Source organism: Scyliorhinus canicula, chromosome 1, assembly GCF_902713615.1.
Source record: "Scyliorhinus canicula chromosome 1, sScyCan1.1, whole genome shotgun sequence".
NCBI lineage: Eukaryota > Metazoa > Chordata > Chondrichthyes > Carcharhiniformes > Scyliorhinidae > Scyliorhinus > Scyliorhinus canicula.
The window spans coordinates 229,145,241-229,168,105 of record NC_052146.1 but is presented as its reverse complement, the minus strand read 5'-3'; the positions used below and the strand labels follow the sequence as shown (position 1 = coordinate 229,168,105).

The following is a 22,865-nucleotide window of genomic DNA, read 5'->3' as shown; positions in this document are numbered from 1 at the left end:
CATTATAGCCCTGGGAAACCTGAAGATCACTCTTGGCATGGTGATTTCAGGCAGCTCTTTGATCAAAACCTTCATTCTTGTCTGTGTTCAATGAAAACTTTGAAGTAGCCTGGACACTTGATTCTCCACGTCCCCATCATGTTATTTTAGTGGGGGTGGGGAGGAGGAGGGGGTGCTCCTTTGTTCAGGGTTTGGAGGGTGCTCCCCTTGTCAGCAGGGGTGGGGAGGGGGGAGGCTGTCTATGAATGCTGGGCGCATCAATGAAGGTGAGATGACTGGCGTGTTTCACGATGTGCATATTTTTAAATAACAAAAGGTGGATGAATCCCACCTGGGAGGTGCTGCCAGTACGAGTGGGAAGCACTCCTGTTTTCCCACTGGCAGGACCACTTAGTGTGCAAACGGGAGAATCAGACCCAGTATCTTGAAGGAGAAAAACGTAGTAGTCGGAATTGCATAACTGGGAGCCTAGGTAGCTAAAGGCGCATCTAACAATAGCGCAGCAATGAAAACTGGAGATACAAGAGACCAGAATGAGTGGAACACAGAGTTCTCAGATTACAGGAATAGGGAGGGGTGAAGCCAGGGAAGGACTGGAAACAAGTATGAGAATCTTAAAAGAGACGTTGCCAGCGAGGAAGGAATCAATGTAGATCAGGGAGCATAGAGGTGATGGTGAACATGGGTTGGCACTCAGACAGCAGAGTTTTGGATGGGAATTGGGGGAGTTTTGGATGAGACAGAAACAAATCAAATTCTAAACAATAAATAATTCTTCATATATAATCCATATGTGGAAGATTTACCACTCACGGAGGTCAGCCACTAACACCTGTGGATAATTCATTAGTAGCCTTGGTTACTGGACTTTAATGCCTTAAATGCTTGCTGAAACTACATAGGGAAACTACATAGGAATATATTGGCACACCAATTCGTTCATATGTTAACTAAAATTCCTCTCCCAGTGCTTTAACCTGCACTTTAACCAACAATCATCTGAAATTACTTTTTTTCCTTTCATTTGAGTACAAGGTGACCACAAACAGAGTTTTTCGTCAAAAACAGAAAATACTGTATAATCTCAGCTGGTCTGACAGCATCTGTGGAGAGAAAAGGGAGCTAAAGTTTCGAGTCTGGATGATTCTTTGTCAAAGCCATCCGGACTCAAAACGTTAGCCCCTTTTCTCTCCACAGATGCTGTCTGACCAGCTGAGATTGTCCAGTATTTTCTGTTTTTGTTTCAGATTCCATTATCCGCAGTAATTTGTTTTATCTTCGAGTTCTTGGTCACTTTGCCATTACACTCTTCAAAAATGTTCCACAACCCCATAACAACACAAAGTTAGCATAGAAACATCGCACATTATAAAAAGGCCAAAACTACTTTCTGAATTGTCTGAAACAGTTTTCCTGACTTTCTTTTCTTTCCTGACATTTTAAGTTATATACCTAGTATTTTAACTATAAAGTAGATTTTTCCCACACCAAACCAATCTTGGGTACATTAAAACTTAAATTATAAAAATGCACAAAGTTACGGGATTTTCTTTACCCTTGAAACAATGGAAACTTTGCAAAGACTAAAATTACTGGATCACATGCATCAACTCATACTGCAAAGAAATACATTATACCTCTATCGTGGCATGAGTGTTATGTTTGTAGGCCGTATATAAAGGAAACTGAATCTGAAAAATCTTTGCCACACATAACAGCAACTTTTCTTTCTCCTCTGTACTCCATGTGCTAAATGGATCAGTGCTCCGTGCAGAAATCTCCTCAGTCCTCCCATATGTTCTATTATCTGCTTTTTTCTCCACAAAATCCTTTGATTTCCGATCAATATCTTCAACTTTATTACACTCGCCTTCCTGATTAGCCTGTTCATGGATTTTTTGATTCAGATCCTGCCACGATGAATCACTACTAGTGCAAATTTTACATAACTGGTCCTGGAGAGCCTGGACTTGTGCAGTCACCATATTGATAAGGGCATAAACCACCTGATTGAAGATTTCCAGGTGCTTGTACTCTTTGAAGCAACAAAGACATTGCCTAGAAGAAGGAAACATAGTATCAATACTTTTACAGCAAACATAAAAATTGGGCAAAATAGAAGCAATCCGAATGTTAATTCTGTATAATAATAAAAAATAATAATAACAACAATCGCTTATTGTCACAAGTAGGCTTCAATTAAGTTACTGTGAAAGGCTGGTACGGGAATTGAACCCGCGCTGCTAGACTTGTTCTGCATTACAAGCCAGCTATTTAGTCCACTGTGCTAAACCAGTCCCTGGATTTGAACAGAGGGTGGTGAAGACATCTATTACTTTCAGATGGGAGTGAGGGTTGAGACGAAATATCCTTAACAAATCATGACGGAGTGAATATGAGTGTTAAAAGAAGTTTGCAAAGATTTTTTAGAATCTCTAGAACATGCTGTAGTCATCTATTTTTGCAAAGCCTGAACATCAATTTTACTTTTAGCATAGTAATAGTAAGAAAAATCCCAAATCAAATCTGAAGGTAGGACGTAACCACATCATATGACAAGGGCATTCAATGGAGCTTGGACATCAGACTAGACTGCGGGGGGAGCAGCAAGAATACCAATATACTTAAGAAAATAAATAACAGGTTACAAAAGCTTATTTTCAAGTCATGCATTCTTATTGCAAAATTAATGCACCAAAAGTGATAATTGTGGAGAAGTCACATTTCTTAAATACAAGACAAAAATGACAATACAAAATTCATGCACCAATTAGCAATGTATCAAATGCTCATCTGAAGCACTCCCTGCCATTGCAAACTTCAAATTTGCCAGACACACACACACACACAGTGTTCATGCACGGAACGAGGGCATGATTTTTGAGAATCTAACTCGAGTCCAAAATTCTCTCAATGACTTCACTCATAGGTAAACCTCTGCATGTTTCGATATGACGGATGGATGGATGTGATGTTGGAGACAGGCCGGGGCCAGCGCCCCACATGGAGGCTGGGCACGGACCTCCTGGCTGACAAGGCTTTTTGACAAAATATATCGCAGGCCATTGCCGATTACGTTAGTAACAACCAAAACGGGGAGGTCTCACCCTCCACGTTTGGGAAGGCACTGAAGGCCGTGATCAGTGGAGAGATCATAGCCTACAGACAAGTAGAGATAGGGAAGAAAGGGTGGCCAGGCAACAGCTAGTGGACTCCATTCTGGAAGTCGATAGAAAGTACTCCGAGACCCCGGCCGTAGAGCTGCTGGCGGAGAGGAAAAAACTGCAAATGGACTTTAACCTGCTATCCACTAGGAAAGCAATGTGCCAGATACGGGGGACCTTCTACGAAGAGAGAGAGAGACGGCTGGTCGCCTATTGGCTCACCAGCTGAGAAAGCAGGCAGCCATGAGGAAAACAGCTCAGGTTAAGGATACCAACGGCAGACTGGTAACAGAACCAAAGGAGGTCAATCGGGCATTCGAGACCGCACATCTCCGAGCCCCCCGATGGGGGTGCGGGAATGAAACAGTTCCTAGACAGACTGTAACTACCAGTGGTGGTGTTCGAGCCGGAAAGTGGAGCTGAGTCCACAAAAGATCAGCCATGATCTCATTGAATGGCGGAGCAGGCTCGAGGGGCCAGATGGCCTACTCCTGCTCCTAGTTCCTATGTTCTTAAGACAGGGGGGGGGGGGGGGGGGGGGTCACTCCCACTCTCTCTGGCGGGGAGAGTGCCGATGATCAAAATGAACGTACTGCCAAGGTTACTCTTCCTGTTTAGATCCATCCCAATCTTCATCCCCAAGACCTTTTTCCAAAACATAGACAGTCTAATCATGCCGTTTGTGTGCGGGGTAAGAATACGAGAATTCCCAAACTGACACTGCAAAGAGGGAAAGTCAGAGGGCGCCTGGCTCTACCGAACCTACAATACTACCACTGGGCAGCGATGGCAGAAAAAGTGAGGGGTTGGGTACAAGAACCTGACACAGATTGGGTACAAATGGAGGAGGCATCCTGTAAAAGGAACAACCCTCTGGGCACTGGCCACAGCAGCACTGCCATCCTCCTCAGCAAGGTACACAACGAACCCAGTGGTAGCGGCCACACTGAGAACGTGGACCCAGTTGAGACAGCACTTCGGGATAACCAAAATGTCCATTATGGCCCCCCATCTGCGGCAATCACAGATTCGCCCCAGCCGTACTAGATACCACCTTCAAAAGATGGAGGTGAGACGGGGGCCACACTGACGGTCGGGGACTTCTTCGTCGGGCACAGACTGGCGACACTGGACGATACGGACAAGGAAGTGGAAACTAGCAAGAGGACAGGAATTGAGACACCTCCAAATAAAACACTTCCTCCGCAGAGACACAGTAGCGCACCCCGGGGCTCCAGAAAGCACACGACTAGAGGACCTGATAGGCACAAAGCCCGAACATCACCTGGACGGGGCCAGACGAAAATGGGAGGATGAACTGGAGATAGAGGTAGGATGGGGACTCTCGAGCGAAGCACTGAGCAGGGCAAGCTCCACCTCCTCCTGCGCAAGGCTAAGCCTAATGCAGCTCAAAGTGGTGCACAGAGCGCACCTGACCAGAACCTAAATGAGCAGGTTCTTCCCGGAGGTGGAGGACAAACGTGAACGGTGCCAGAGGGGCCGGCCAACCACACCCACATGTTTTGGGCTTGCCCCAAAGCTTGCTGGTTCTAGACAGCCTTCTCCGAGGCAATGTCCAATGTTGTGGAGGTGAGGGTGAAGCCATGCCCAATAGTGGCAATCCTCAGGGTATTGGAGCAGCCAGAGCTACACATGGGGAAGGGGGCCAACGCCCTTGCTTTTGCACTGAGAGAGAGAGAAAAATGGGAAAACCGCAAGAGAAGAGGAAGGATGCTGAAACCAATTTGGGGGGGGGGGGGGGGGGGGGGGGGATATCATAGACTGATCGAGAGGGCAGCAAAATGTACATACAGTTAGTCAAATGAAGGACATAACAAACCTCTCTGTAAACCAACGCAAATTAGCGCGGGCAAGAAAAATGTAATGTATACAAGTAACAACTGTTTATAAATATGAGAAAAGCCAATAAAAGATTTTCAAATATAAAGATATGACAGATGAGAGGGGGTTGCTATTGCAAATTTCAGTGTGATTCATGTGATTTCCTTCATACCTTTACCAAACATGACTGACCCACCAGTGGAGAATCAAAACCGCAGGTTGCCCACAGCGGACACCCGGTGGCCAAGTTTATAACGCATACAAATTCAAAGTACTGTATAAAATAGCAGCTACTGGACTAGCCACTTGGATGTTACCACAGTTCAGTTTTGCTAACACTACCTAAAAATCTAATACTGGAAACCCCAATCACATCACCCACCTATGGGACTTTCTTTATATATTTCAGGAAGATCTTAACCGTTGCCCAAAGAACTTTTAATGCATTTTTAAATGGGATGTTCAACACACCAGTCATTTCATGATAAAGTACCAATATTATAAAAGATGTCTGCCTTGGCTATTAAAACTGAAATTCAGGAAAGCCAAATTATGTGTTAAAACTTTTATTTTAGTTTTCTACTAAGGACTTTACCAATTACACTTTTGAGTTATTGTAAAGATAAATGGTTTAGATCTAATACATTATTACAGAGACATGGTTATAAGATAACTATGATTGGGGAATAATATTCCAGGGTACGTGACATTTCAAAAAGAGAATGGAATAGGAGGAAGAATTGCCATGATAAGAAAGGATGTCACTAGGCTAATCGTGAGAAAGTTAAAATTAGGTAGTAGAAGAATTAGGTTGCATAGAGATTAGGAATAATAGGAGTCTGAAAACACTGGACGGTTGTAGTTTATAGGTCCCTCAAAATTAGTTGGACAGATCATGAAGGAAGAAATATATGGAGCTTAAACAAAGGCAACTTAATAATTGTGGGGGGGTGGAATCTCCAAGTGTCTCCGTGAGTCTCACCCCCCACAACCCAAAGATGTGCAGGATAGGTCGATTGGCTACATTAAATTGGAAAAGAAAATTGGGTACTTAAATTTTTTTTAAACGGGAAAAAAGGAAAATACAAATTGTGGGGAGCTTTAATCTTCACATTGACTGGTTCAATCAAATTGGCAAAGCTGGTCGAGAAGATGTGTTTGTGGAATGCTTTTATGTCAGTTTCCTGGAACAATTATGTTGTGGGACCAGATGACGATAAAGCTATTTTAGAATTAATATTGTGCATCACATCATAATCGATCTGCTGGAGAAAAAGTGATCCAGAATACAATTGAATACCAATTAAGTTTGAAAGCAACATAATCCAGTTCCAAACAAGGATCTCAAACTTAAGCCAATTACATAAGGCAGAGGTGATGAAGCTAGGTAAATCAACTAAAAAGTATGGCAGTATATTAACAGTGGGAAACATTTAAAGAAACAATTCAACTGTTCAACAAAAATACATGCCATAAAGTGCAGAAACTAGACAAGATCTATCTATGGTTTACTGAGGAAAGTAAGGATAGTGTTATCAAAAATGAAGAGGCTTTATAATGTTGCAACCAGATATAGTAAGTTTTAGAAATCAGCATAGGCCTTCAAATAACAGATAAAAGGAAACAGGTGGTAAACGCCTCCACCTGATGTGTGCGAAGTTGGGGCTGATGCAGCTGAAGGTGGTGTACAGAGCACACCACACAAGGGCGAGGATAAGCCGGCTCTTTGAGGGAGTAGAAGATGTGTGTGTGTGTGTGAGACGGTGTGTGTGTGTGTGTGTGTGAGTGAGACGGTGTGTGTGTGTGTGTGTGAGACGGTGTGTGTGTGTGTGTGTGTGAGAGAGACGGTGTGTGTGTGTGAGAGACGGTGTGTGTGTGTGTGTTGGGGGGGGGGGGGGCACAAACCACGTTCATATGTTTTGGCCATGTCCAAAGCTGGAGGATTACTGGAAGGGGGTGTTTAGGGTAATCTCTAAAGTGGTGCACGTGAAACTGGACCCGGGCCCCCGGGAGGCCATATTCGGGGTGTTCGGACCAGCAGGGCTGGAAACGGGTGCGGCGACAGATGTTTTAGCCTTTGCCTCGTTGATCGCCCAAAGGCGAATCCTGTTAGGGTGGAGATCAACCTCTCCACCCTGTGCCCTGGCATGGCGGGGGGACCTGCTGGAATTCTTGATGTTTGGAAAAGGTCAAATTTGAACTGAGGGGAAGAATGGGTGGGGGCTCTATAATTCATGGGCGTTATTTATATGCACTTTGAGAATTGGATCACATCGAACATTAGGGGGGTTGGGGGAGGGGGGGTGGGGGACTGTGTGTGTTAATGGTGGACTATGGGCGATTCCCAATTCCTCTGTCATTTGTTTATGTTAACATGCGGGCTAATGTTTGGGGGTTTGGTGGGAGGATGGGATCGTTGTATTGATATGGAGATTGACATTACATTCGTTACTGATTTGGGTGTAAATTTGGTGAGAAAATGTTGAAAAAGGAGAATTAAAAACTATTTTTAAAAGGAAACATGTAGGATATATGAGAGTAAACTAGCCAGGAAGATAAATACAGATTATAAGAGTTTTTTTCAAGTAAAGGAGATAGCTGAAGTAACTGTTGGTTCTTAGAGGCAGAGGCAAGCAAAAGTTTTCATGCTAAATGAGGAAATGGCGGAGAAATTAATTAATATTTTGTGTCTATCTTCATCATAGCGGACCACAAATAAATACCAAGAACAGAAAGTAACCAGGGGGCTAATGAGGGGGAAAACTTAAAATAATTAATATTAGCAGAAATAAAGTATTGGAGAACTTATGGGTACAATATATAACATATCCCCAGGACCTGATGGCTGACAGCCTAGGATTCTAATAGAAGTAGCAGGTCATCATTTCTGAAATTCCCTAAATTCTAGAACAGTCCTTTGGATTTGAAGATTTCATATGCAACGCTGCTTTTCAGGAAAGCCAGTTAGCCGGTAGATGCTGAAATTTATTATGTAGGAAGTCTCAATGAGGCACTGAGTAAATCATTGCCTGATCAGACATCAACATGGTTTATGGAAGAGAAACTTGGTAGATATTACATAAGGATATGGTGCAATAAAAACATTTATACACAAGATAAGGGCTAATGGAGTTGAAGCTAAACATTAGTATGGATGGAGGATATGTCAACCCAACAGCAAGTAAAGAGTAGGACTAAACAGGACACCTTTAAAGTTGGCAGGCTATGACTAGTGGACGTCAATCATTTACAATCTATATTAATGACTTAGATGAAAAGACAGAGTACGGTAGCTAAGTTTTCTAACAATACAAACCGAGGTGGCAAGGTAAGCTTTGAAGAGGACATATCAAGGCTGTGAGGAGATATATATACAGTGAATGGGGAACCAGGCGGCAGATGGAGTATGTGGAGTATGATATGGGGAAGTGCAAGATCATTCACTTCATTAACAAAAATACAAAAAGCAGAACATGAAAGATACAAAACCTGTAAATGTTGCTGTTCAGAGAACCTAGATGTATTCTTAAAAGCATAGAAAGATAGTGCGCAATACAACAGGCACATAAGGAAGCAATGGCATGTTGGCTTATTACAAAGGAATGAATAGCAAATCTTTCATTCTCCATTAATTTTTTTTTCCTGTATCTACCTCTTAAGGAGCCAACATCTTACTTCAGCTGCAACAAAATAGAAAATACTGGACAATCGCAGCATGTTGACAGCATCTGTGGGGAGAGAGAAGGGAGCTAACGTTTGAGTCTGGATGACTGTCAAAAGCACAGATGCGATCAGACCTGCTGGCTGCGATGTCCAGTATTGTTTTTCTTTCAGATTCCAGCATCTGCAGTAATTGGCTTTTACTTCAGCTACCTTCCTTTACTTGAAAAAGATCTTACAATCTGTTTTATATCCTTGGCTATTTATTCTCATATATTCTACTGCTCCCTTTTTATCCATATTTGATGGCCCCCGTGTGATTTTTAAAGGGTTTACTACTTCTACTTGCAACATTACAAGCCTCTTCTTTTATGATAATACTATCCTTAAATTTTCTTAGTAAGCCCGAGCTGGACCTTTGTTGCCTAATTTCTGCTCAGGTTTTTGGTGAGACCAAATCTGCAATAGTATTTGTAGTTTGATCTCCCTATCTAAGAAAATGATGTTTGTATTGGAGGCAGTACAGTGGAGGTTCACTAGATTGAGAGTTGTCCTATGATGAGGAGACTAAGAAATAATGCCTCTACTCTCTAGAAGTTAGACAAACAAGTGATGATCTCATTGAACTATAAAAGATTCTGACGGGCTTTGACAGGGGTAAACAGTAGGGAACGATGATTTAAGACCGAGATGAGGAGAAATGTCTTCACCAAAGCAGCTGAGAATCTTTGGAATTTCTACCTCAAGGGGGTCATAGATGCTCAAGGTTAAGGTTTAAAATAGACAGATTTTTGGTCTCTCAGGAAATCACAGGATATGGAGAACGAGGATAAGCTGATTGTAACGAATGGCAGAGCTGGCTCAGATGACCGCCATGATGTATTCCTGCTCCTTTTTCTTGCCTTCTATCATTACCTCACGCTCATCTCCGTACGTCTCAAGAAAGAACAGAAAAACATAGTCTCACTGCAACAAGGTCATTCACGCAGACATTATAAAAAGTAAACATACCTTTGCGTCCAAGAGTTGATGTAATTGAATATCTTGAGAGCATGTTCCTTTTTAAGCTGCAGCCCTTCATTACTTTCTGTTTCAGATACTGTAGGGAGAACACAAAAAAAAATCAATCTTATTCAGAGCACAACAATGGGCAGGGCGTTTGGCCAAACTGACCAGTTCTCATTTATCCCCCAGTACAAGCTCCTCCATGATAAATGTCCAACTCTGCTTCTGTATTGCTCTTCCCTTTCCCCTCATACCTCCCTATAAATACATAAATCTTTCTCTGTTCAACCACCTCTTAGGTGGCAAGTTCCTCATTTTCACACGATTCTCTCATGAAGGAATTTAACATTGAGGCTTTGTCTATTATTGCAGTACTAATGTCAACATTTTTGGATTAAACTCCATTTGTCACTGTTCTGTTCACCTGACAAATTAATAAGAATAATATCTTTATTTGTCACAAGTAGGCTAATAACATTAACATTGCAATGAAGTTACTGTGAAAAGCCATAGTCGTCACATTTTCGGAGCCTGTTCGGGTACACAGATGGAGAATTCAGAATATCCAATTACTTAACAAGCACGTATTCCGGGACTTTGGGAGGAAACCAAGCACCTGGAGGAAACCCACGTAGTCACGGGGAGAACATGCAGGACTCCGCACAGATAGTGACCTAAGCCGGGAAGCGAACCCGGGTCCCTGGCACTGTGAAGCAACATGCTAACCCCCTGTGCTACCATGCCACCCATATATATTCAAGTACTGCTAAGATTGATGAGCAAGATGTAGAGTCTTGGTCCTGATTTTGTGGGATACATATATTATTTGACTTTTTGCAAGGGGAGTATGATCAAGAAATGGCTGCCTGTTTGACAATGAAGGAAGGTATCCAAGAATGCAGGAAGGTACCAGTGGGTCCTGGGTTCCATTCCCCGCTTGGGTCACTGTCTGTGCGGTGGTCTGCACGCTTTCCAGGTGTCTGCGTGGGTTTCCTCCGGGTTTCTCCCACAAGTCCCAAAATACTGCTTGTTAGGTAATTTGGAACATTCTGAATTCTCCCTCTGTGTACCCGAACTGGCATCGGAATGAGACGACTAGGGGTTTTTCACAGTACACTTCATTGCACTGTTAATGTAAGCTGACGTGTGACAATAAAGATTATTATTATTAATTTACCAGGTGAGCAGAACAGTGACAATGGAGTTCAATCCAGATAGGAGGTATGCCATTATGGGAAGGCTAACTAGGCATGGGAATAAATGGTAGGATCCTGAAAAGGATAGAGGACAAAGGGATCTGGAGTTGCATGTCCACAGGTTCTCGGTCCTAAGTTGCTGGTTTTGAGTCAATGTACCCTACAAGAGCAGAAAGGTTATTCATAGAATTCTATAAATCACCGGTTAACCCTGGATGCAGTTCTTATCACTGTACAATAAAACATTACCTGATTTTCTTTGGTTCAGAGGAAGGCCAAGTGGAAAACTAATTGAAGTGTATAACATTATCATGTGTCTAGACAGAGTGGCTAGGGAGCCCCTATTCCCCTTCTTTGAGAGGCCCATAACCAGAAAGCATAATAAGGAAGGTTTAAAGGGGTAAGAATTTTCACTGGAAGGTAGTTATGCTCAGAAATGCTCTGCCTGAAAAAGGTAGAATCCTCATAACATGTAAAGACTGGCACTGAAGTGCCATAACGACTATGTTTGTTTATTTAATTTTACTTTATTTTAAGTTATTTGTTGTTCATTGGGGTTGGGGGGGTGGGGGGATGGGATACATATGGTCTGGGGGTGTTACAGTTATATGGGTTATTTTGTTGCATTTCATGTTTTGTCGTTATGTTTTATATTTTCTGTAAAAAATTCCAATAAAAATTATATTTAAAAAAAAGAAAGTGCCATAACCTGAAAGGCTATGGACCAAGATCTGGTTACGTGGGATTGGGCGGATAGCTTGTCGGCCCGAAGACACACAATGAACAAGGCTGTAAATTTCTATAATTTCTATGAATGGGAATTAATTGCTATTAATAGATCACAAAATATCTGTTGATTTACAGAGGTATAGGAGAAGGCCATTTAACCTATTGGAGAAGGATAAACCTGGCCATTAGAGGGCTAGTCACTTTGCATCAATGGTGTAGAAGCTTTAAGAAACAACAATGGGAGAACATGAACAGTTGCTTCCAATAAGCATGGACTAACAAACATTCATGTCTTACTCCGGCCCTCTCCCACCACATTCTCCTTTTATATCGATGATTATATGCCGCTCATGCTCTAGTCTGGACCTGGTAAGATTTATTGATTTTGCTTCCAATTTCCACCCCTCTAACCTTCACATGTCAATCTCCAACTATTTCCCTTCCTTGACCTCTTTGTCTCAATTTTAAACAATGGACTGACCTCCGATGTTCATTGCAAACCCACCAACTTCCACAGCTGCCTCAAATACAGCTCCTCACACACCGCTCCCTGCAAGGACTCCCCTTCGCTGCATCTATCCAATGGTGCCACCCTTCGAAAACAGACCTTTGGAATGTCTGCCTTTTTCCTCAACCGAGGTCCCCAAACTGTATTTGACAGGGCACTCAACCACGTCCAATCCGTCTCCCACACCTTGGCCCTCAATCCTTTCCCTCCCTCCCAGAGCCATAACACAGTTCTTGTGTCCTCTCTTTTCTCCCACCAGCCTCCGATATCAAAGGACCAATCTCTGTCATCTCCACAACATAATGCCACCACCTAAACACCTTCCACCGTGGCCCCTGCCAACTGTCAGCATCACACTGGGACCACACCCTCTGTGACACTCTGGTCCACTCTTCCATATCCCAACCCTTCAACCCCTGTCGCACCTTCCCAAGCAATCAGACCTATTCCTAAAATTGTATTCTGCCCCACCCCCACCCTATCTCCAACCATATAATTCATTATATTTCTACCCTCCATTAATTCTGTAGGGTTAAATGGACTCAAACGTTAACACTTTGTTTCTCTCTCAAAGATAAACCAAACTTTATTATGAACCACAGAATTACCCCATTAACATCCAAGAAAAAGCAGCTTTTCAATAACTAGTTAAACAGTTCTTGGAAAAAAATAAACGTCTGGGAGCTTACTTTCCCATCTACAATCTAAACTTTCAATTAAGCAAAATCCACACAGACAGATCAAATGCCATTTATTAATACAGTTCACGCTCAGAGACTTTAGATTTATTCACAATAGTTTTAGAAGAGAAGCTTTCAGAAATCATAGGATCATAGAATTTACAGTGCAGGATCCAGCAGAGGGCAGCAGAGCAGAGCTACTGATCAGCTGTTCTGGGGGAATTTGCATACGTGCAGTGCGGTCAGCCTAAGTTGAAGGTGAATCTGCGAAGTAGACCCGAGGAGTTTGAGTGAAGGCAATCATCCAGCAGAGGGCAGCAGAGCAGAGCTACTGATCAGCTGTTCTGGGGGAATTTGCATACGTGCAGTGCGGTCAGCCTAAGTTGAAGGTGAATCTGCGAAGTAGACCCGAGGCGTTTGAGTGAAGGCAATCATCCAGCAGAGGGCAGCAGAGCAGAGCTACTGATCAGCTGTTCTGGGGGAATTTGCGTGCAGTGCGGTCAGCCTAAGTTGAAGGTGGTTTGTGGAGAGGCTGTTGGCAAGTGACAGTTAAACTCGAAACACTTCGTGAGTGTTTCCCACCCTACCTCCTCCTCTAACCAACCCCCCCCACCCCACGGTGGTTGGGAAGCGGGAGCAGGGGCCTGTCGTGAAGGTGAGTGAGTGCCTTTAAATTTGCTTACCTTTCAGCGGGAGCAGGGTTTGAGGTAATATCAGGTAAGCTCTTCTTTCTTTTTCTTTTTCTTGTTTTTTTTAAATCTAGAGGTGATGTCAGGGAAGGCAGTACAATGCTCCTCCTGCAGAATGTTTGAGGTGAGGGACGCCGTCAGTGTCCCAGCTGATTTCATCTGTGGGAAGTGCACCCAACTCCAGCTCCTCAAAAACCGTATTAGGGACCTGGAGCTTGAGCTGGATGAACTTCGGATCATTCGGGAGGCAGAGGGGGTCATAGATAGGAGCTTCAGGGAAGTAGTTACACCAAAGACTGGAGATAGGTGGGTAACTGTAAGAGGGAATGGGAAGAAGCAGTCAGTGCAGGGACCCCCTGCGGTCGTTCCCCTGAGTAACAAGTAGACCGTTTTGGATACTTGTGGGGGGGGGGACTTACCAGGGGTAAGCCATGGGGTACGGGCCTCTGGCACGGAGTCTGTCCCTGTTGCTCAGAAGGGAAGGGGGGAAAGGAGTAGAACATTAGTAATTGGGGACTCAATAGTCAGGGGCACAGATAGGAGATTTTGTGGGAGCGAGAGAGACTCACGTTTGGTATGTTGCCTCCCAGGTGCAAGGGTACGTGATGTCTCGGATCATGTTTTCCGGGTCCTTAAGGGGGAGGGGGAGCAGCCCCAAGTCGTAGTCCACATTGGCACTAACGACATAGGTAGGAAAGGGGACAAGGATGTCAGGCAGGCCTTTAGGGAGCTAGGATGGAAGCTCAGAGCGAGAACAAACAGAGTTGTTATCTCTGGGTTGTTGCCCGTGCCACGTGATAGTGAGATGAGGAATAGGGAGAGAGAGCAATTAAACACGTGGCTACAGGGATGGTGCAGGCGGGAGGGATTCAGATTTCTGGATAACTGGGGCTCTTTCTGGGGAAGGTGGGACCTCTATAGACAGGATGGTCTACATCTGAACCTGAGGGGCACCAATATCCTGGGGGGGAGATTTGTTAGTGCTCTTTGGGGGGGGTTTAAACTAATTCAGCAGGGGCATGGGAACCTGGATTGTAGTTTTGGGGTACGGGAGATTGAGAGTATAGAGGTCAGGAGCACAGATTTGACTTCGCAGGAGGGTGCCAGTGTTCAGGTAGGTGGTTTGAAGTGTGTCTACTTCAATGCCAGGAGTATACGAAATAAGGTTGGGGAACTGGCAGCATGGGTTGGTACCTGGGACTTCGATGTTGTGGCCATTTCAGAGACATGGATAGAGCAGGGACAGGAATGGTTGTTGCAGGTTCCGGGGTTTAGGTGTTTTAGTAAGCTCAGAGAAGGGGGCAAAAGAGGGGGAGGTGTGGCGCTGCTAGTCAAGGACAGTATTACGGTGGCGGAAAGGATGCTAGATGGGGACTCTTCTTCCGAGGTAGTATGGGCTGAGGTTAGAAACAGGAAAGGAGAGGTCACCCTGTTGGGAGTTTTCTATAGGCCACCTAATAGTTCTAGGGATGTAGAGGAAAGGATGGCGAAGATGATTCTGGAAAGAGCGAAAGTAACAGGGTAGTTGTTATGGGAGACTTTAACTCTCCAAATATTGACTGGAAAAGATATAGTTCGAGTACATTAGATGGGTCATTCTTTGTACAATGTGTGCAGGAGGGTTTCCTGACACAATATGTTGACAGGCCAACAAGAGGCGAGGCCACATTGGATTTGGTTTTGGGTAATGAACCAGGCCAGGTGTTAGATCTGGAGGTAGGTGAGCACTTTGGAAACAGTGACCACAATTCGGTGACCTTTACGTTAGTGATGGAAAGGGATAAGTATACCCCGCAGGGCAAGAGTTATAGCTGGGGGAAGGGCAATTATGATGCCATTAGACATGACTTAGGATGTGTTGGTTGGAGAAGTAGGCTGCAAGGGTTGGGCACACTGGATATGTGGAGCTTGTTCAAGGAACAGCTATTGCATGTTCTTGATAAGTACGTACCAGTCAGGCAGGGAGGAAGGGGTCGAGCGAGGGAACCGTGGTTTACCAAAGAAGTGGAATCTCTTGTTAAGAGGAAGAAGGAGGCCTATGTGAAGATGAGGCGTGAAGTTTCAGTTGGGGCGCTTGATAGTTACAAGGAAGCGAGGAAGGATCTAAAGAGAGAGCTGAGACGAGCAAGGAGGGGACATGAGAAGTCTTTGGCAGGTAGGATCAAGGAAAACCCAAAAGCTTTCTATAGGTATGTCAGGAATAAAAGAATGACTAGGGTAAGAGTAGGGCCAGTCAAGGACAGTGGTGGGAAGTTGTGTGTGGAGGCTGAGGAGATAAGCGAGATACTAAATGAATACTTTTCGTCAGTATTCACTCAAGAAAAAGATAATATTGTGAAGGAGAATGCTGAGACCCAGGCTATTAGAATAGATGGCATTGAGGTGCGTAGGGAAGAAGTGTTGGCAATTCTGGACAAGGTGAAAATAGATAAGTCCCCGGGGCCGGATGGGATTTATCCTAGGATTCTCTGGGAAGCCAGGGAAGAGATTGCTGAGCCTTTGGCTTTGATTTTTAGGTCATCATTGGCTACAGGAATAGTGCCAGAGGACTGGAGGATAGCAAATGTGGTCCCTTTGTTCAAGAAGGGGAGTAGAGATAACCCCGGTAACTATAGGCCGGTGAGCCTAACGTCTGTGGTGGGTAAAAGTCTTGGAGAGGATTATAAAAGATACGATTTATAATCATCTAGATAGGAATAATATGATTAGGGACAGTCAGCATGGTTTTGTGAAGGGTAGGTCATGCCTCACAAACCTTATCGAGTTCTTTGAGAAGGTGACTGAACAGGTAGACGAGGGTAGAGCAGTTGATGTGGTGTATATGGATTACAGTAAAGCGTTTGATAAGGTTCCCCACGGTCGGCTATTGCAAAAAATACGAAGGCTGGGGATTGAGGGTGATTTAGAGATGTGGATCAGAAATTGGCTAGTTGAAAGAAGACAGAGAGTGGTAGTTGATGGGAAATGTTCAGAATGGAGTTCAGTTACGAGTGGCGTACCACAAGGATCTGTTCTGGGGCCGTTGCTGTTTGTCATTTTTATAAATGACCTAGAGGAGGGCGCAGAAGGATGGGTGAGTAAATTTGCAGACGACACTAAAGTCGGTGGAGTTGTAGACAGTGCGGAAGGATGTTGCAGGTTACAGAGGGACATAGATAAGCTGCAGAGCTGGGCTGAGAGGTGGCAAATGGAGTTTAATGTGGAGAAGTGTGAGGTGATTCACTTTGGAAAGAATAACAGAAATGTGGAATATTTGGCTAATGGTAAAATTCTTGGCAGTGTGGATGAGCAGAGGGATCTCGGTGTCCATGTACATAGATCCCTGAAAGTTGCCACCCAGGTTGATAGGGTTGTGAAGAAGGCCTATGGTGTGTTAGCCTTTATTGGTAGAGGGATTGAGTTCCGGAGCCATGAGGTCATGTTGCAGTTGTACAAAACTCTAGTACGGCCGCATTTGGAGTATTGCGTACAGTTCTGGTCGCCTCATTATAGGAAGGACGTGGACGCTTTGGAACGGGTGCAGAGGAGATTTACCAGGATGTTGCCTGGTATGGAGGGAAAATCTTATGAGGAAAGGCTGATGGACTTGAGGTTGTTTTCGTTAGAGAGAAGAAGGTTAAGAGGTGACTTAATAGAGGCATACAAAATGATCAGAGGGTTAGATAGGGTGGACAGCGAGAGCCTTCTCCCGCGGATGGAGGTGGCTAGCACGAGGGGACATAGCCTTAAATTGAGGGGTAATAGATATAGGACAGAGGTCAGAGGTGGGTTTTTTACGCAAAGAGTGGTGAGGCCGTGGAATGCCCTACCTGCAACAGTAGTGAACTCGCCAACATTGAGGGCATTTAAAAATTTATTGGATAAGCATATGGATGATAAGGGCATAGTGTAGGTTAGATGGCCTTTAGATTTTTTTTCCATGTCGGTGCAACATCGAGGGCCGAAGGGCCTGTACTGCGCTGTATCGTTCTATGTTCTATGTTCTATGTTCTAGGAGGCCATTCAACCCATCGAGTCTGCACCAGCCCTTGGAACGAGTAATCCCATCTAACCTTCTAGTCAGTCTGTGAAACACACCTCCTTCCCTCAGAAACCAGAACTGAACAGAACTCTAAAAATTAAACTGTAAACAACAGGCACAGGGCAGGGCTGAAAACAAGACTAAAAAAAAAGACCAAACTCCTCCCATGAATGACATCATAGCCTGCTTAGTTGTTAACCCCTTAATCACAGTTTTAGCAGACAAATAATCTGGATAATTTAACCCTAATTCTTTTAATTATATTACTGCAGCAGACACAAAATACAATATATATATTAAAAATTTCTACATTCATCACAAAGGAGCTGAAAGGTGATGTTCCATCACATTCAGAAACTGGAACCATTGTTGTATTTGATACATCTGTATCATACACTAATGACTTGTAGGGGCTTCAGGATACAGGGTATAATTTATTTTAATTCTGAAGATGACACAAAATGTGAAGAAGTACCTATGCAGCAACAGTGAAGATCATGTCAATAGGTTTTGAAAGGGCAGGCAGTCTAGTGGAATAGACAAATACATTACAGGTGAAATTTAACACAATAAGTCTACGGTCATATATTTTGGTCGGACGACTGAGGAGAGAATACAAGCTAAATGATGCAGTTTAAAGAAGAGTGCAAGAACAAAGAGACCTGGGTAGGTTTAAGCAGCAGGTTGTTAGGACATGTTAACAAAAACAGTAGATAAAACATACTGAATTCTGGGCTTTATAACAAGGATACAAATGTCAGTAAGTTTTGCTAAAACTATATAAAACACAAGTTCATCCCCAGCTGAATAACTGTGTCTAATTCTGGACTTACAGTGGCGACCATGGAGTGCATGTGCGCACATTTGGTGGCTCCCGCTCATGGTGGTATTTTACAGACCTTTTCCCCCAACTAACAGGTGGATGTGAGGCGGAATATAGGTGTAGGAGAGTGAGAGGAAAATATTTACCCTCTGGTGCATGAAGCGGAGGGACAGAAGCAGTCGAAAAAGAGGGAATCAGTCACTTGGAGTCGAGACGCATGTGGCGATGGCGGAGGGGCAGGGTGCAACCCTGCCAGCTCAGTGGTCGACGGACCAGCTGGTGAGCTCCTTGAACGAGAAGTTCACCCAGCAACAGAACGAGAGTCTGGAGGACCTGGCCCGGGTTGTAGATTCGATTAAGGCGGTGGCCCACCGCGTGGAAACTAAGCTGCCGGTTCAGGATCAAGCGATCCAGAAGATGGAGAAGGTGGTGGGGAAACAGGAGGAACAGTTTGCCATGATGGCAGCGGAGGTGGGGCTGATACGCGATCAGCAGGTGGGCTTCAGGAGAAGGTCGAGAACCTAGCGAACCGGTTAGGCAGACAGAATATAAGGATCGTTGGCCTGCCGGAAGGGAGTGAGGGAGCCAATGCTGATGTGTACGTGAGGAGGATGCTGGAGCTGCTAGGAGAGGGTGCGTTTGCACGGCCGTTGGAGCTAATGGGGAAACCCCAGGAGGGCTAGCTGTCAAGGGCGATAGTGGTGCGGCTTCACCGGGCAAATATTTAATTCAGGGCTGGATTCTAAAACAAGGGGTGGCGGGGTAATAAGCGGGTGGCGTTCGAGGTGGAAAATATAGTGGCGGACTCTGAGGGGAGGTATGTTATGGTAAGCAGGAACCATAAGGAAGGGATTCCAGCGGTGTTAATCAACATCTATGCCTCGAACTGGGATAACGTGGAATTTATGAGGCGGGTGCGAGGGATGATTCCGGACCTGGACTCTCAGGAGCTTCGGGGGCTCATGGAGCACATGGTGGGGTGGATCCCTGGAGATTTGGGAGGCTGAGGGCGAAAGAATTTTCATTTTACTCCCCATGTACACAGGGTGTACTCCGAATAGATTTTTTGTGTGGATAAGACGTTGTTGGCAGGGGTGGTGGATGTCAAGTATTCGGCAATTGTGGTGTCGGACCATGCCCCACAATGGGTGGATTTAAGAGTGAGTGGGCGGGGGGAGTGGGGAGCAGCGCTCAGAATGGAGGCTGAATGTGGGACTGTTAGCAGAGGAAGAGGTGTGTGAGCTGGTGAGGCAGGCCATCCGGGGACATGTTGAGATTAATGGCACAGGGGAGGTTTCAGCAGGTACAGTCTGGGAGGCACTGAAAGCAGGGTCCACAAGCCCGGTAGCAGTGGCAGCCATGAGGGTGTGGTAACAGTGGAGGCAGCACATGGGGTTAGAGGGGGCATCGATGTGGGTGCCGATGTCTGGTAACCACCGGTTCACTCCGCGTTTTGGGGGGGGGGGGGTAGGTGGGGGGGGGGGGGGGGGTTTTGGAGAGTTCAGAGGTGGATGCGGGCACGGGCATGGATCGAGAGATTTGGGGATCTCTTTATCTGTGAGGGTTTCCCGAGCCTGGAAGAGCTGAAGGAAGAGTTTGAGTTGCCAGGGGGAAACGGTTCCGGTATCTGCAGGTGAGGGATTTTGTGTGCAGGCAGGTTTCGACCATCCCGTACCTGCCACCCCAGGGGCTAGAGGGTAAGGTGGTAGGATAGTAGGAGTAGGAGAGTGGCAGGTCTCAGAGATCTACAAAAAGCTGGTGGAGTGGGAGGGAGCCCCGATAGGGGAGGTGAAGAGAAAGTGGGAAGAAGAGCTGGGTGGGGAGTTGGAGGCCGGGTTATGGGAGGACGCCCCAAGAAGAGTTAATGTATCCTTGTCGTGCACCAGGCTCAGACTGATAAGTTAAGGTGGTCCATAGGGCATACATGACTGGGGCTCAGATGAGCAGGTTCTTTGAGGAGGTGAAGGATAGGTGTGGGCACTGTGCGGGGGGTCCTGCGAACCATGTCCATATGTTTTGGGCATGTCCGAGGTTGAGGGGGTTCTTTTTTTTTAAATTTAGAGTGCCCAATTTTTTCCAATTAAGGGGCAATTTAGCATGGCCAATCCACCTATCCTGCACATCTTTTGGGTTGTGGGAGTGAAACCCACGCAAACACGGGGAGAATGTGCAAATTCCACACAGACAGTGACCCAGGGCCGGGATTCGGACCCGGGTCCTCAGCGTCGTAGGCAGCAATGCTAACCACCGTGCCAGCGTGCTGCCCGGCTGAGGGGTTTCTGGCAGGGGTTTGCTGACGTCATGTCAGAGGTCTTACAAGTGAGGGTGGTTCCGAGTCCAGAGATGGCGATTTTTGAGTTATCGGAAGACCCGGGAGCAAGAGAGGCCCATGTCCTGGCCTTTGTCTCCCTGGTGGCCCAGAGACGGATCTTACTAGGGCGGAGGGACTCGGAGCCCCCAAAGTCAGAGGTGTGGGTTAGCGACATGGCCGGGATTCATAGACCCTAAAAAAAATTACTTTGTCTTGAGGAGTTCAAAGCAGGGGTTTGCTCGGAGGTGGCAGCCGTTCATCAACTTCTTTGAAAGGGCAGCACGGTAGCATGGTGGTTAGCATAAATGCTTCACAGCTCCAGGGTCCCAGGTTCAGTTCCCGGCTGGGTCACTGTCTGTGCGGAGTCTGCACGACCTCCCCGTGTGTGCGTGGGGTTTCCTCCGGGTGCTCCGGTTTCCTCCCACAGTCCAAAGATGTGCGGGTTAGGTGGATTGGCCATGCTAAATTGCCCGTAATGTCCTAAAAAAGTACGGTTAGGGGGGGGGGGGAGGGGTTGTTGGGTTACGGGTATAGGGTGGATACGTGGGTTTGAGTAGGGTGATCATTGCTCGGCACAACATCGAGGGCTGAAGGGCATGTTCTGTGCTGTTCTATTGGGGGGGGGGGCGCCCATGGGAGAGACAAGGATAGAACCAATGGAAGAGTGGTTGGGGAAGGTGGCACTGTTTGTTAGCCATGTTGGCTAGGGTTTGTGCCCAAGGGGTATGTTGGTTATATTATGGTGTTTCTGTTGAAATTTGATGTTTAAAATTGTTAAAATGATAAATGCCTCAATAAAATCTGGCTCTAAGTTAGAAAAACCTTTCACAAAAGAAATGGCATCCATTCTCCAAACGAAAACTGCATATATGAAATGAAGTCTAATGTCTGGAATGTGGCATTTCGCCATGAACCAGGTACAGGATACATACACCAGTGGATCTCGTGTACTGTTGCTCACAGTACAAGCTGGATGATATAGTATCTAATGAACCAAAGATTGCTTTGTTACAGTGAACCTAGACTAATATTTATAATTACTTTTATTGGGAGAGTTTCATTTATAATCAGGCTGCGGGTCAAAAAAATGGTCGCGTCCTTTCTCTTTTATTTAATCACAATTGTTCAGGTCAATCAGCAAACTTAGGATATTCCAGATTCAATATCTTGTTTAAATTGAAAATAACTATTTCTGTTTGGTTCACTCTTTTTCCTTTGAACTAGTTATCAGCAACAAGAAATCTAAGTGCAACACAAAGCGTGACGGACAGGAAGTGCATGATCGCAACTTGAACTTTGATAGTACCGTGGGGTGTCCTGGAGGTTTACTCGACTGGAAAGACTGTCTGCCTTAATTGGAGTTACATGGTTCCTGGGATTTGGGGGGAATAACAAGACTGTGGGAGTTTAGAAAAGCACAAACCCAATACGTTTGAAAGATAAATGGTTTAATACTTTGAAGTGTTGGCCAGTGTAGACTTGAGAGATGAACAGACACTTCCAACACTGATGAAGGTTCAACTCAATTTTATTAACTTTTTCTAACTAACACACGATGACTGTGGGTCTAAATGATGCTAACTTAAACTAGAGACCTAAGCCTTGTCCGAACCAGTTGATTCTCTCAGCACGTGTTGCAAGTCTGTGCTGGGCTGGATGAGTTCTTGTTACACTCAGAGGCAGCACCCAGAATGAGCGGGAACCGTGGTGCCCTCTGCCTTTATAGTGTGTGTATTCTAACTGGTGATTGGCTGCGGTGTTTGTACATGTTGATTGGTCCCTGTGTGTGTCCATCAGTGTGTGTCTGCACCATGATATACTGGTGTATATTATGACATACTTAATAGCATAAGCTCCAAAGAGTAATGCTACACAAGATTGGTGTTTCTTAGCAGTAAAAGGGAGAGAAACAAGAGATTCAAAACAAATATTATGACACTGCCAGTGGTAAAAAGGCTAAATTAGTGTAATAGTTTACATACAAGGCTTCCGTCATAAAACGGGAGTTATAATGTACAAAATGTGTCACAAACATATGACAGAAAGATTATATAGATAGAAAGTAACTACATTTACAATGTTGTAGGTAAGTTAAATATTTGTTGAATGTTTTATTTGTGCAAGTATACTCAGGAAGGTTTTTTCAAATGACCTGCAACAGTAACTATGTTATTAGGATAAAGCTGTGGACAGTGTTCAAGTAGAATATTTATTTTCTGAAAGTTAATATAAAGGTC

At 44.9% G+C, this 22,865-nt stretch overlaps 1 protein-coding gene across 1 annotated transcript in view; it reads right to left on the bottom strand.

Annotated features, from left to right (window-relative positions):
* Window positions 1–22,865, bottom strand: part of usp34 (ubiquitin specific peptidase 34) — a 347,321-nt gene that overhangs the window by 264,953 nt on the left and 59,503 nt on the right. Inside the window, 2 exon segments of the mRNA XM_038808956.1 lie at window positions 1,638–2,058; window positions 9,678–9,765. Coding sequence (XP_038664884.1) covers window positions 1,638–2,058; window positions 9,678–9,765 — 509 coding nt within the window.